This window comes from Phalacrocorax carbo, chromosome 17 (genome assembly GCF_963921805.1).
Source record: "Phalacrocorax carbo chromosome 17, bPhaCar2.1, whole genome shotgun sequence".
Lineage (NCBI taxonomy): Eukaryota > Metazoa > Chordata > Aves > Suliformes > Phalacrocoracidae > Phalacrocorax > Phalacrocorax carbo.
Window position 1 is genome coordinate 4,700,862 of NC_087529.1, and position 13,938 is coordinate 4,714,799.

A 13,938-nucleotide genomic window follows, 5' to 3' on the forward strand; every position below is an offset into this window, starting at 1 on the left:
TTGACCCAACGTAGTCATTGATGTTTAGATTTTGATGGTACAATGATAGAAAAAATGTCTGTTTAACGACACCCTTGCGGCTTCTAGGGTTGGTGGGGGGATTTTTAAACTTTTTTTTTGTTTTCCTCCATCCAATCTCCAACACTGCTAACTTCCCATAGCTGCGCGAGTTCGATACATGCTCATATTCTTTTACGGTCTTCACGTAGGCAAGCATGCTACCTGCCGCCATACAAAACAGGCACACAAAAGGTATCACACTGATGGTTTGTTTTGTTCTTAATGAGTTGTGTTGTGATGTCACCTTCCCTACTGAAGGACCGTCAATTCCGGGGAAAAAAAAAAATACACACTGCCAAAGAAATGCAGCAACTTCTTCATTCTTCATGCTCTACCTTTAACACAGGAATCACATTTCACAGCTTCCATAAGGTACCTCAAGACATACAATGACTAATAGCAGTAACAGCTGGGTGGAAGGAAGCATTAAAGTAAGCACAATTGTGGACTTTGACCAAAGTCACTGCATTGAACTCTCTCACCCGGAGTGCCAAGGATCATCAAGAACTTTATGTAGGGATCCTGGATCTTCTTGTCCATCTTAAAAAGATGCAGTAAACTGCAAGCGTGTTTAGTTTTGCGTGTTTTGGAGAGATTAAGAAATTAAAAAAAATTTGAACTCACAATTCTAAGGAAACAAGGTACTTTCAACCTGATGCTCAGCCTTCTAAGCCATTTTCTCTCAGAAATTAGGTGACATTATGTCAACTAAGAGATGCTGCTTTGTTATTTGACTCACAGGAACGTTATCTTCTGTAGACCACAGAGCACACACTAGCATTTTTTTAGATGTGCGGGAGGACTATGTATCTGGCAGAACAATGGAACACAAAGAGAGACATAAACTCTATAGCGCTCTATACTGTTTAAACTCTCGATGATCCCATTTCTCCATCTGTAGGTGGACGATAGAGGATTCCAACAATTCCTGCTCACCCTCATCACAACTGAAAGAAGCTTAAATGATTTCAGATGCAAAATGTTTTGAGCTTCTGAAAGAAAGCCATTGGAGAAGCATATTTTCATACTCAAACTGAAATATTACTTGACAAATGGAGAACCAAAGCTATGCTTACAGGAAAGTCAAAATAATAATAAATTCAGGGAGCACATACACCGGAAATTATACTCATCACCAAAATTTTACATGTCTTAATACAGAAAAAATGTATAGTGACCATCCTTACCTTTTATTGCAATGCAGATCATAAATTGGAGTTTTGAACTGTATGGACTTGACCATCTCTCCTGTTCGCAAAGAATAAAGGTCCACACAGCAGTAAGGTGGGCTTGTGCTAAAATGAATAAAAAAAAAAAATAATAAAAACTATTTTTAATGGAAAGAGGATTTTTTTTTAAAATTAATTTTCAATTTTTTCAGCCTCCCTATATTATTTAGCATGCTAAATGAAAAATCCAGCAATATGAGCCGAACGCTGGAGAACAAAGGGTCAATACAAGCCTTCTACATTAAGGGAAGGTGTGATTAAAATTGAATTACGATATCCACAATGGCCAAGAACCTGTACGGTGCAAATAATTATCAAGCACTTAGTTTTCTGTGTCACAAATAAGACTTTGGAACATCAGATCTGACCAGCAAAACACAAGCCATTTGATCGGCATGAAGTTTTAGACTGCATTCTAGTTCTTTAAAAAATAATCCACAGAATGACACTTTCCTAAAAGGAGTACTTATTTCAATCTATGCAACAGCTGAATCGTATGACTTGATTTGATAGAGACACATTGCACAGAATTTACATTACATCTCTGATGGACTTTTGTTTGAACTATATAGATCTTTTCAACTGCTTTGTGTCACTTTTATCATTTTAAGATAAATAAAACTCTAAGGCCATTGCTTAATAAAAAGGCTTGCTTTCTTTTGAGAGGGAGAAAGTGCTGAGTGTTCCGATAGGGTTGAGGAAGGTAGTGGTGGAAACCATTTTACAAGCTGAGGAGAGGCTTTGATGTGGCAGTTCTTTTCCATAACACCTTTTTTCCCCGCCAAGAACACATTAAAATGTTGGCTACTTCTAGGTCAACGAATATGAAGGAGCACAAATTGCCAGCTGTACAAACATATACTAAGTATTGGTAAAAGAGGGTGTTTCCCCTTGCCCATATCTGTTTTATTTTACAGAGTTTAACACAATTCCTGACACAACACTTGCTTGTCTTTTGGATCTGCTCAAGCTGCTTGAGAATTTTCCGGAGACCTGGAGTACAAACGCCAACTGTTTACCTCAAATACCTCAGGATAATAAAATGGTACATACAATAAGTATGCAGCAGGGAAACAATATATGCACAGAAAGACAACTGTCAAAGAAATAAGAGAAAAAATAAGTGTTGACATTTTGCCTACTGAAATTCTTCCCAAAATATACATTTTTCTAGGCACATACCTAGGCTAATAACTAGAGGGTGCTATTTATTACTTCTAAGCACTTCAAAGGCCCTTCAAAAACACTTTTAGAACAGTGAGACTCAAGCCTAGTTACTTTACATTAGAAGCTCATTGCTGATAGAAAACGCAGAAAACCACAGCAAAGCCTACGTACAGACTTTTTTAAAGTACATTTATTCCCTACAGGAAATTTTTACTTTGATAAAAGGCTACACGGATTCTTATTTCAAAAGAGAAATCACAGAAGTTGATATAGCTAAAATTCTATTAGCATAATTGATACCAATTACTATTTCTGTATAAGCTTGTGTTGAACAGTTCCATTTTGACTGTTTGACTTGACATATAGCTACACGACTACATGTACGTTCATGACTACAACTCAAAGAGTATGTACCTTCTAATATGTGTTGTGCTAACAACTTATGGGTAATAATCCTGTCACTCAAATGAAAAATTATTATGTCATACCTTCCTTTTGGCTGGTTGTGGTAAGACCATTCTACCAATCCTTTTTTAAGCCACACTGGCTAAAAAACAGTAAGTTGTACTCAAGTCCTAATGGTCAAGTGCTAGTATGGACTAGGTCAGAAGTACTCTGAAAAAATCTACCTAGCTCATTTCAAAAGTCCTCCTTCTGCATGTTATCTTTCTTTTAATGCCACAGTACACTGCAATCTATGATCAGAAAATAATATGAACCTTATTTCTATTTTCTGAACTAAATACAAACACAAGGTCAAACACATCTGACATTGCTCCTAGGCCCTAATCAACAGAAATGAAGGGCAATAGCCAGAAGAAGTCACACTTGTAGTCCTTCCTTGTTCCATAACAACTCAGCATTATCACAAATCTTCAGATAGCCAAAGATGCTTCCCCAGGAAAGTCCCATTTTTTGGCTAAGTGCTTTATCCACCAGCTAGGACACAACAGGGTGGAAGCACAAGTGCTTGCTCACTCTCTGGAAATCTTTCCAAAGGTGGAAAGGTGGGGAAAAAAGTTTCAATCACTGAAAAAGACTTCCCCCTCTACCATTTCCTTCTGGTTATTTTAGTTCCTCTCCCTATTCAAAGTAACGGCTGTTATGAACCTCATTTGCTATTGAGCACTCTTGATTCATGAGGCAACATTCATTAACTAACCGTAATTTAAATTTATAAATTCTACTCCAAAAGCTGTGTACCTAAATGAGGAATGATACAACGCTGAGATCCATAATGTCAAGATCTTTATTGATCAAGCCTCAGAAACAGCTCAGTAACATGTTTTCAACTTGCTGGGCGGGGGGGGGGCAGGGGGGGAAATCAAGGATTTTCATTTCACTGCTCAACAGAACCCCATATAGCAAGGATTCTCCAACACTGCAAAACTTCATTTCCCTTCCAAAGACATTATTTCTCAACCATCCTAAAAGTATGAGCCTTTTAAACGGTCTTTCTTTACCTTTTATAACTCCTCAGCTAGCAGCAAAAGCAACTCTTCTAGAACAGGAGAATGAGGATTATAGACACAGATCTAAGGGTTCATTTCTCTGTCCCAGCACTTAAAGAATAATCAGAGTACCTTGATTACCCTACACTACTCACAAGCAGTAATAAGAGCTACCCTTTCCTACTCTGTTTCAGCAATGTCAAAAGCTCAGGCTCAGTGGTTCTGCGTACTTTCCTCTCCCAGCCTCTGATATGCGATGGATTCTATATTGACCCATTTTAGTGTATTAAACCAACAGAAAAATTACACTTTGTCCTTTCTTTCTCCTCAAGAGGGAATCCTCCCCCAGTTTAGTTCACTTAAAGGGCTCAGTCTAACAAGCATGGAAGCAAGAGAGGAAGTAAAAGGACACGAATTGAACAATCGAAGATGTGCAGTAGGGCTGCAAAAGCTAGAACTGGCTTGCCACCACAGAGGTCCAGCACAACACAGCTTTTTCTGACACTTTATGACCTCCACTGAACAACTACTAATTCCCAATCTTCTCGAAGCAGGGAACTCAGGGATTTCTATGGCCCAATTAGCAGAGGCAGTCAGACTCAATTACAGTGTTCCCTTTCCATTCTTAAAATTAAAGATCTAGACTGAATCCTGGATATAACTTTCAAAAACTAGACATTCCAACTCATTATTTAAGAAGAATTTGAACCCAAATCCGCCAAGATCAAAAGCAGAGGATGAATGTATTTCCCCTCTTCCATAACATTTATACAGTGTACATTTGATTTTTCCACTGTGCGACCACAGAGCAGGAAGAGTCACACTAAGCAAGATGCCACATTTAAATATACAAAAATTTACTGTGTTCAGTAAAACACTGCATCATTATCGATAAACATCCTGGAGTCCTTTGCAGGGTCTCTAGAAAAATTTACTTTGGCATAATGCTTTGTTCGTAACAATTTTCTTCAGTAAATTATCAAACAAGTACACAATCAAATATTAAATATTCAAAATGACACCACCTACAAGAACAAAAAATAACATTTAGTGTAATTAATATATTTAAATTTCAGCTACAAAACCAGAAGTATCCAAACTACCACAGAACACCATCAAAACCACCACAAATTGCAAGACAGAGCCCCACAAGCTTGCAAAAGCATCTCTTGATAATCGGAACTTCTTGAAACCTTAATATTGTATGGAACTAAAATTACCACATCTTGCCATGTTTCAGGAATAGAGTAATGAACATCCATTTCATCAGGGGACCGTATAGACATTGTAAATAAATGTGTAAATAAAGACGACTTCTAGCTAAGAAGCTTTTCTTCTGATAAACTGAAGGTTCATGCAAGTCTCATCGATGAGAAGGGCTCCGACTGTATTTCAGTGTACCAGTGGTGATTACATGAAGGGGAGAGATTAAGATAGGAATGTGAAAACACTGGTTCTTGCAATTTGGAAATAACATTAAGTCTGCCACAAATAAAATTCTTGCACGTTACTCCCACAGATTATCAATAAATGTGTGTTATGTATCCGGATTGTTAAAATCGCTGCTTCATGCAGAGATATCAACAAGTTCTTTAAAGGTAATGGGTAAAAATTCACCAACAACTTCAAAATGTTGGCATTAATAAATCTACAAATACAAGTCAGGCTCTTGTACCTTCTTCTACTTGACTGTTGCTCTGCGGGGATAGAAGAAAAATAACAGATGCCTTGTACAGCTGGCACTTGAATACATCTGTGCTTACGCATCATGACATAACTACCACCTCTTCACAGATTTGCTAGCAATGAGTCACACCACTTACAAAAGCTGTGTAAAATGTTTGCGTACAGAGACAAACATACCGTACAAAACACACACACTTTATATACAGGAAAAAACGGAGAAGACTGATGGAACCAACATGCGGCCAAATTTTTCTGTGCCTAGAAAGATTTTACTCTGCCTGCTCACAAGTGCTTACTTTCCTCCCTGCTGTCTCTTTGCCATGTGATGGGTAACATCCCAGTCAAAGAGAGAATGGCCTCGTGAGTTCAGAAAGAAAAAAAAAAAAGGGGGGGGGGGGGAATGTTTCAGAGGCATAGAACTGAAACAGGGCTTTTGCTGAAAAGGCTGACCACCGGGGCATTCTTTACGTGAGGCATTTTCCAGTTAATTGTGGCATTCAAACATTAAAAAATTCATCTCAGGGTGGGAGCTGTTTGGCCAACACATTGCATCAGTGTATATTTTATACCATCTTCACAAAAGATAAGGTGAGAATCTTTAGAAAAAGAGATCAAGGGAAGCATCTCCATCTCCCTACTTTTTTTATTCTACATGTATACAACATAAGCTTGATGAGATACACAATAATGTCACTTGGGAACAACGACAGAAGTTATGGCATCGTAACACATTTTACATAGTAAGAAAATGGGTAAAATAATAATTACAACCTTCATTAGGGAGAAGTGTACAGTTATACTGGATGCTGTTACAGTAAAAATATTTCCTCTCATCACCTACACTCCTTTACACAGGCTCTGCAAAATTCTTTTGGAAAACAGTCAATTAATTACTATTAATAGCCAATGTGTTGATGTATTAAAAAAATAAAATTAATGAAAACTTTAGAAAAAGGTGAAATGGTATCATACTATCAATAAGATCACATGAAGAGATCAAAAGGACTGATCTAACATAGAAAAAACTACCATTTGTCAAGGACATGAGATCAGGATTCTAAGCAATATCCGTACTACAAATAGCTGTCAAAACCTGTCACCAAAAAACTTTCTAAAGATTAGTTAACTTCAGCATTTGTTGATTCAGTTGTTATACCCTGATAGCCTTTAACGATGACATAGCTGTCTGCAGAGAACTACTGCAGCGCTCTCTACCTGGAGACTCTTTTTGGTAACTTGACTTCACGTGCTGGAACAAGGGAAAGAGCTTATTTCCAGCTGCTATGTATAAATTGATCCTCATCTAAGGTGCCGCTCTGCAGTGCGCTGCATGTCCCTCTCGCCTGCTGAAACTGCATCACAATGAGCTCCATCTTTCTCTAAATACACAAAGAATTATATTACATCTGCCTTGTTCTGTACCCTTCCAAGGCATTTTCTTTCTATATTTACTCAGGACAAATATTGCACATATTAGCAGTAGGTTTTCTGGAGTAACGATCCCTTTCTCTTTTATAGTTTCTACATCAAAAACAAAACAAAACATTTCTTCCTCTTCTTCCCTCTTGTATTGACCTCCCTAATGTGTGGGGCAACATACAGAGTTTTCTATAATGGAAAAATACCATAAAAAAAAACTTCTACCCATCAGCATATTTGATCTAACATATGACAAAAAAGTCCTTCATTTGACCACTATTCCAGTTTTGATACTTCCAGGTATTATCTGGGACGTTATTTAAACAACAAATTCATATTCCAATTCGATGGGATTGGGCTGTGAAATGGTATGAGCTACTATTGCACATTACACCGGAGCAGCCTAATATAATCTCTATTGACCTCAACAGAATGATACCCATTACCTTCTGAAGCTAAATACAAAAAACCCAGATATGACAAAAATTACAGAAAATGCCTTGCTAAATATAACCAACTAATTTATTTTATTAACGACTAAAATGGTGTTTGTTACTGCAGCAACTAGAGAACGCTGCTCCCTACCAGGAAGAAGATGCTATTTCGGTACCTTGCTTTCGTTAAACACAAGTGCCAACTGATAGAAAAAGTCAAAAATCTGCAAAACTGGAATTACATGCCCTGGGAAAGGCTAGTAACATTTAAACTTAAGAGAAACTTCAAGCCTTCTAGCACGTGTTATGCAGATCAGTAAATTTAACAGCAATCGCTAAACCAGCTTCAGACAGCAGGTCACATACTTCCAGGCAAAAGCAATCTGACTTTTACCATACAGTGATATAGTTACCACTAGTTTGCATAAAAATAAAATTATGAATTAAAAAAAAGAAAATCTAGCAATTATTCTGCTACAACTTGTCTGTTATCTTTCCAGTTTTGTTTCACAACAACAAAAAAAGCTCTATTTTACTTTCCACGTTTTGAAATTAGGTCAGGTGACTGGTTTTATTATTCTATCCTGAAGTACAATTTAGTTTTCAAACACATAACCTGTCACTGTTTCTAAAAAAATATAATCACTAGCGTACGTCTGTTACCGCACTGCACGTTCCCATTCCACTATGGCCACGCTAGTACCGTTCTTCATTATTCCCATACATTTCTCTTGCGATGTTTATTTATTTGCACGCAATTTGCAATAATCATTTTTCAAGCCCAGCAGACCCAACACAGAGAACAGCATTATTTTTAAATACTTGCAGTGTCCTTAAGGAAAGAGGCAAAAATACTACACACTGAGATCATACTAAACAAAAATTTAATAACACAACAATCTCTTACTAGGCCCAGCTTACAATCTGTGGGATTTAACATTCACAAAAGCATTTAAACTTCTTTTTCCCTTTATTTTCAAGTGCCTTAACTAGAATACAGCTCCAAAGCTTATTTTACAAAAGACAAGCTAGTTCACTGTCAAGTCAGAAGGGACCATACATCACCTAGACTTCCTCCCTAATGTAGGCCATTATGTTTCACCTAGATATCTATTCTTATACCTAGCTCAAATGCTTTAAAAGCAATTCAGCTCTGGCACAGAACAACACGTCACACGTAGAAGACGCCCAAGGAACTGGCTGGACAAGGTATGGCCAAGTGATCTGTACAGGAAGCTACTCCAGAGAGATTTTTAAAAATTACTATTCTATGAAGCATCAGATCTGCCAATAAGTTACTGGTAAAGAAAAGCTGTTTCCATATAGGAATGAGGAGGACCCTGACAGTGACACAAATACAAGCTTCTAAATCGCAGTGCAGTGGTTAAGATTATCCAGCAACCTGTTCTAGCTGCGCCCACTCTGATGTTTCACAGAAGGGGAAGAAAAGTAAAACAAAACCAGAGTACACAGTACAGAGTTAATTAATTGTATATTGGAAAAATTCCTCCCTGAAACCTTTACACTGGAAAGCTGAAGCATGAGATTTGATTTTGTAGTAATATTATTAGCATGTTGAGACCACAAAAGGCAATTCCGTTCTCCTCAAGGCCCCTGAAGAAGGTTTGCTCAAACAGATTTCAATACTAGAAGGATCATCTCTTTCCAGGCCGTGCACAAAACATCCCAGAAGTTCAAAGAAAATATTTTTTACCAAGCAACCTAATCTTGTCTTAAAAGACTTTGAGCAACAATGAGTCCTCTATTTTTACGGTAAGTTTTTCCAACGTTTAGATAATTTTATTTTTGTGGAATGACTTGTTATTGCAAGACCAACTCTGTACATACTCTCCTTTTCAGCTTCTACGTCTGTCAACAACACAAAAGAGCTCACTGCGTTCAGTTATCTTTTCCATAAGTCAGTAAGCACCCAAAGCAATCCAGCCACTGATCTGCAATAAAGTGAAGAACTTTAAGCCTTATGTTGTAAGGTTTGTTTTCCACCCCTAGCACATATTTGCAGCCCTCCTGTGAGCTCTCTTCAGTACTGCAGTGTTCTCACCTTTGCACACCAGAATGAAAGCTTAAAAAAAACCCCAACAACCCAAACTCCAAGGTTTGCACCTTTTATTCCTTAAACACCACTGCAAGAGAAAAAAAAAAAGCTTTCATTAAGACTTTCACCATCTAGAGCCCTAAAGCTTCCTGGCTCTCTGCATCCCAACTTTTCACAATAAAAGCTTGAAAATTCAACTCTGCAAGTAATTTTCTTACTTTAATTCATGGTACTTAACTGACTCATTCAAAATCAGGGAAAGCAGAATAAGATTTCTGAGAAAGTGACACTTCCCAAAAATGTGCGTGTAGCAGCGAAACACAAAGCAGCAGAGACATTTTAAGTGTACCACAAATTGCAAAAAACATGGAAGCACTTAGTTTTAAATAAGAAAAACCTGTACCAATCTCAGACACATGTTACTAAAGCTAATCCCTTAAATACAAGAAAGGAAATTATTTGATAGAGCACTAAAATATTTGTGTTAATACCAAGAGATACAAACTTCGCTCTTGTATCATCCTCAAATATTTCAATCAAGTCTATCAGTCTAGTAAAAAAAGTCCCATTTTATCCTTTTACCTCACCGTCTTCATAGTCTCACGGGCATGTAACAAAAATGTTCAAAACGTCATAAATTCTGCAGAAACCGTTTTGTTACAGGTAAACTACAAGTCTTGGCCCGAATTAAAGAAAAAAAAAAAAGACATACTAAAAGAAAACCACATCGTTTGCTAATATGTGGAAAGAGAGAGAGCCGGGACTCGTGGGATTGTGCCAAAACCACCACTGGACAACAAGCAGTACAGCCACCTCTGAGTACAATATGCAAGTAATCCACTAATTGTTTGAACCAAGGGAAGAGGCAGAAGGTGAACTAACTTGCATCAGTTCTGGAGTGACATTATATCAGGTAGGCAGAACAAAGATCCAAAGAACTGGGGAAGAGAAGTACCACTTCTTTCAAACTTTTTTGAGGAAAATTCTTGAAAAAGATCAAAGCAAAATCTAAAGCGTTGATCCCTGCATCTTACCAATGCTAACGTTTAAAAACTGCATTAACCATTTCCCCTTCTACTCTCTTGATTTCAAGGTTTGTAGTATTTTGTTTCTATAATTTCGTAAGCGAGGCATTTCTTCACAGTGCAGAAGTCTAACTCTTAAAAAAACTCAGGGCCGTCCCGGGAAGGACTGGCGTCAGTCTCCGTGCATGGCTCAGGTCGTGGTCTGAGAGATGACCTGAGGCTTGGCAGTGGTCTGATGGACCTGAGGCACGCAAACCACTGCAGGAGAACTGGCAGTATCTTCGTCTTCTGTCGCTGCAGTGCCATTAATCTCTATCCTCAGGTGAAAATAACTCTCTCTTACTGCAAAGTGTGGTACTGCGCAAACCTTTCCTGCTTACAGGAAAATTTATATTATCATAATTAGTCACCCAAGTACAAATTAATTCTATAAATTAAAGATGACAAATGTGTTAAGCAACCACATTGTCCTATCCATTTAAGCCAAAGTTATGTCCATTTTGTCTTTAGCAAAAACGAGTCTTAAAAGAAGCTAAAATTTATTAAAAGGTGAAACTTGTAACTAAATAAATTACACTACTATATGATCGCAAGCTTTGTAACACTGTTCAAAGAAGAGTTAATGGTAATAACACATTAAAATAAGCTTATTGTAAACCCAGTAAATCCTTTGCCTTATTCTTCATGTCGATCCTCATGTATATGTTACATTTGTGTTTTTAAACTGTTCTACCCAGTCCTGTATAAATTGTCCCTTTCAAGGGCAATCACACAGGTTTTCATAACCTATTAACTTTTTATCAATTTAATTAAAGAGTTGTTGTAAAAGATACCTACCTTTAGCAAAACATTTGCAACAGCGAACCTTTGGAAGAGATTTAAGAACTTTTAATGAAAAGCCAATTTCATGCCAGGCTATCGCTATGCTGTTTACTTCTATACTCTCCATATGGCGAGTATGGTAAGGAATTACCTTAGTATTTGGAATTCAATGATTCTGAGGAGAAAAAAAAAAAAAGTTGTTCTCTGTCTACACATATTTAATCTTTTTTCTATTACAGAAGATGACAAGCCTCAGTTTCTCCCATCATATCCTATTTTAATTTTAAAAAAAAAAAAACAAACAAAAACAAACCCTATTTTCTGGTGGCTTCTAAGGCAGCTTCTTCCCCACTGTTTTCTCCTTATTTATCGGTTCACTAGCTGATATTTGCTGTTGAGTGTTAGATACACAGACTCCTGTGAAGCTGTTCTAATTACCATCCCATGAATCAGTTGTCAAGTGGCGCTTGTAAGTGGCAAGGCCAGCACTCCCCTCCAGGAGATCAAGTGCATCCACTTACCATAACAATAGAGCATAATGTACATACTACACACATGCACCACAAATAGCATTTATCACAGCGGCATGAACATACAAAGACACTTCACAAAAACACACAGCAAGAAGGGTCCTAAATCAAAAGGTTTATTATCCAAAAAGCACTAGAGGAAGAACATAGGTGGTAGGGGGAAAAAAAGGAGACTGGGTTGCATTAATAATGCACCAAGACATTGGATTGCAGTATTTAATACTGGCTTATCATGACTTATCATGTCATCATGACTTTAGCAGACGATACAGAAGTCACATACCTGTGAAAAACAGTTGCCGGCCCACTTTTTTTTTAAAGTTTGGATCTGAGAATTTCAGACACATTTCGAATGCTCAAAGCAAAGTACTATGGGCCAAATCTGCAGTTATATGGAACCGTATACTTCCAGGCGTTGCTATTTCTTTTTAAAAGGTGTCAAGAGAAGCCTTTAGTTACAAGCAATATAGTTTTCGCTTTAAAATATTTAAGATTTTTCCATCTTGTTGATAAGTACAAAAGGATCACATGAGAAAAGGGAAAAAAATATATTATCAGCAAATTCATCTGGAAATTAATATACCTTTCTGCAAGAAAAAACCTGCATGCTACTCCTCTGCTAGCATAACACACTGCATCTGTTTCTTTAAAGGGATCAGAATACATAAAAACTATCACCAAAGAAATAAGCTTCTAAAACAAAATAGGGAGCATAGAGCAGATCTTACGCAATACAGCTATATTTACTTAAGCTACTAAGAGATAAACATGGGAAGAGAGATATGGGAACAAAACTTGAATATAAAATGGGTGTCCACAAAAAAACTACTTAAAGTTGGGGTTTTGCATTTGTTTGGTTTCAACAAATCATGGGGGGGGTTGTTTGGTGGTTTTTGGTTTTTTGTGTGGGTTTTTTTTGGTTTTGTTTGTTTGTTTTGGGTTTTTTTAATTTGTTTTTGTTTGGGTTTGTTTGGGTTTTGGTTTTTTTCCCAAAACAAAGAAAGTTACATTAAGAACAGACTGATGGCTGTAAGGAGATCTACCACACTATAAATATGCTTTGCACATTCATTTTAAAAAAAAAACAAACTAGTATAAAGATTAATTGTTCCTAACATTTTACTTAAAATTGAAAGATCAAAACAAGTATAATTATGTTTACGACATGCTTCTGTAGACAAAGAGCACTAACTCATCAAAAATATTTAAAAAGTCTATCAAGTGTTCATAGGTGATACAACCCAGTTATCTGAATTGAGTACCCACTACGCTGAACTTTGTCATGTAATTTTATGATGTTTTTCTTGTACAATAAACAAGAATGCAGATACATGGATTCCTGCCACCCCTTCCTATATGGACTCATACTCAACCATGGGATAGACAAGCTATTTCCACTATACGGTTTGTACAGGATCGTACACTAAACTTGTGATTAGCTGGATACTGACAAAAGCCAGCCTACTACAGGGCAACGCAGATAAACATTCCTCACCAGTTCTGCACATTGCCATCATCTGCAAGATGCCGATGCCATTGCTGATACAATGAGGTGCTCTCAGTCACATACCATAGTATATATGACAGGCAAATACCCTGCCCACATACAGAATGAAAAGTCGTTTCCACTCTTGGGGCTGCACGGAGGAAGAATCTGAAAATACAGATTTCTTGACAATCCTGGAACAGAGGTTTTGAACTGAGAGAGGTTATGGATGTTTTCAGTTCTGAGTATTTTCAACAACCATTATGTTCACTTTTCTTCAATCAAATCAATAGCTCCTTTGCTTCCTACCTATAGTTGAGGTGTCAGAAACACAGTTGTATATCAACAAGAGGAAGAAAATTTAAGACTAGGTTTTATCAATATTATCACAACAGATACTACAAGACCAGAACAATCAGTCCAAGGGTAAAAGTAAAAGGGAAGGGGAATACTTCAAAATATTAAAATGCTTAGCAACCCCAAATTACTCTTCAGTTTTGGCAGCAGAAGGCTCTTCTCCCATTCGGTATTACCGGCAGTATGCAACATGCTTCTACTATTGTGTTTTCTGCC

General features: G+C 37.2%; 1 protein-coding gene across 6 annotated transcripts in view; it reads right to left on the reverse strand.

Annotated features, from left to right (window-relative positions):
* The window catches only part of BCAS3 (BCAS3 microtubule associated cell migration factor), a 370,477-nt gene that overhangs the window by 316,809 nt on the left and 39,730 nt on the right, over positions 1-13,938 (reverse strand). For all 6 annotated transcript variants that reach the window (XM_064467926.1, XM_064467925.1, XM_064467929.1 and 3 more), the window contains one exon: positions 1,248-1,355. In XM_064467926.1, the coding sequence (XP_064323996.1) occupies positions 1,248-1,355 (108 nt within the window). The remainder of the gene's footprint in view (positions 1-1,247; positions 1,356-13,938) is intronic.